Genomic DNA, 1,828 nt, shown 5'->3' on the forward strand with positions numbered 1-1,828 from the left:
GCACGTACTGTGGGAGCTGCCTCCCAGAACACTTCATCAGGGCTCAGACTCTCCCCACCGCCTGCAGGGGCACACCCCCATTCCTAGACATGCGGACTGCTCTCCCAGGACTGGCTCCCAGCTGGATGTGAGGGCTTCCAGCCAGGCTCTCCCACCGTGATGTGCAGTCTCTTTCTCTCCGCTGCTCCAAAGTGTGTGTGTTTATCTTGTGGCACCAAGAGGGAGGCTTGTCCTCTGGTAAACTTTGCCCCATGACCCTTTCCTCCTCCAGAGTGGGCCATCCGGTCGGTTGGACCTCAATTCCCAGCATCTCCCAAGTACCTTGGACTCTGGCTCCATTTCCTGCCTCTCCCCAGACATTGATTGAGCAATAGGCAGCCACCAGGACCCACACATTCTGTGGCCCCAGTACATGTTCCAGGGTGATGGGGACGGAGAGTGAGGTCATCTTTCTGGTTTGGGACAGTCTCATCAGACTCTTTAATCCTTCCTGCTCGGGGATGCAAATGTTTTGTACAGAAGCACATAGAGGAGGGGGCAGACGTGGTAAATTCTACCCTCTGCCTGGGCACCATAAGGCCTGCTCTGCTCATTCATACTCATTCAGCAAATATGCTTTGAGTAGATTTAACCACAAAACATAGACACAGTCCTGGCCATTGAGCATCAGGCTAAGGGTAAGAAAAAGTAGATACTAAGCATATCCCCTGGAGCAGTGCTTCCCAAACCTTACTGTGAGCCAAGATCTTGATAACACTCAGCGGGTCTGGGTGTAGTCTGTGGAGCTGACACTGCAGTCTCCAGGTCATGGAGAGCAGCAGCAGCTTACTTAGCTAATTGAGGGCAGGCCAGGAGCTGTGTGGGGTCTGCTTTGGATGAACAGTGGTCAAGAGGACAAGGGGAATTTTCCGGAGAAACCCTAGGAGGTTTCTCCTTCTTTCTCTCTCATGCCGAGACACCTTGTCGAGAGGCCAAGGCTCCAGTGGCCTTCTCTCCTACCTGGTGGAGCTCTAGACAGGTGCTAGTGCCAGGGTGGGAGCAGTTGTGGGAAACTGGTGTTCACAGTGGGGTGTCCTTGACTTGGGCATGAGATGATGGCAGTGGTCAAGGGGCCCAGGATGCTTTGCTCAGCAGTATCCTCTTGTCTTTGCAGACTGTGCTGGGTGCAAGGAGGAGATCAAGCACGGCCAGTCTCTCCTGGCGCTGGATAAGCAGTGGCACGTTAGCTGCTTCAAATGCCAGACCTGCAGCGTCATCCTCACTGGAGAGTACATCAGCAAGTAGGTCTCTCTCCCCCTCCCCACCCCAGCTTCCTGGGCCTCTGCATCCTCCCAAGCTGCCCCCTCTGGCCCTCGCCTGAATCTCCAGTAGCATCTCCTGCCATTTCCATCCAACTACCACACTTCAGCCACAAACAGCATCTCGCCCACCCTTGGGCCCTCCTGCCGTGTTTCCTTTGCCTGAGATGCTCTTCTTCCTTTTTCAAACGCTCCTTCTCTTCCCTCTGGTCTCGAGTCCCATGCCCTCTCCTCAGAGGGGGCCTCAAACCATTTCTTACCACCTCCAGTCCCCCAATACTGGCCCTCATAGTGCTCCGTTTGTTTCCTTTATCCAAGCTAACATCATTTGCAGTTATATATTTATCCACGTTAACTTTTAAATAATGATAATACTAGCTACCATTTATTGAGTTTTTATTATGTACAAGGAACATACTAACTGCTGTATATAGTTTATCACATTAAACCCCATAACTATCCCCATGAAGTACTTATCCCCATTTTAAAAGCTGTGGAAACTGAGGCTCAGGGGAGTAAATAACTTGATA

General features: G+C 51.9%; 1 protein-coding gene across 1 annotated transcript in view; it reads left to right on the plus strand.

Annotated features, from left to right (window-relative positions):
• ABLIM3 (actin binding LIM protein family member 3) overlaps positions 1-1,828 on the plus strand; it is a 105,026-nt gene that overhangs the window by 52,486 nt on the left and 50,712 nt on the right. The window contains exon 6 of the mRNA XM_023537288.1: positions 1,154-1,280. Coding sequence (XP_023393056.1) covers positions 1,154-1,280 — 127 coding nt within the window. The remainder of the gene's footprint in view (positions 1-1,153; positions 1,281-1,828) is intronic.

This window comes from Pteropus vampyrus, unplaced genomic scaffold (genome assembly GCF_000151845.1).
Source record: "Pteropus vampyrus isolate Shadow unplaced genomic scaffold, Pvam_2.0 Scaffold185, whole genome shotgun sequence".
NCBI lineage: Eukaryota > Metazoa > Chordata > Mammalia > Chiroptera > Pteropodidae > Pteropus > Pteropus vampyrus.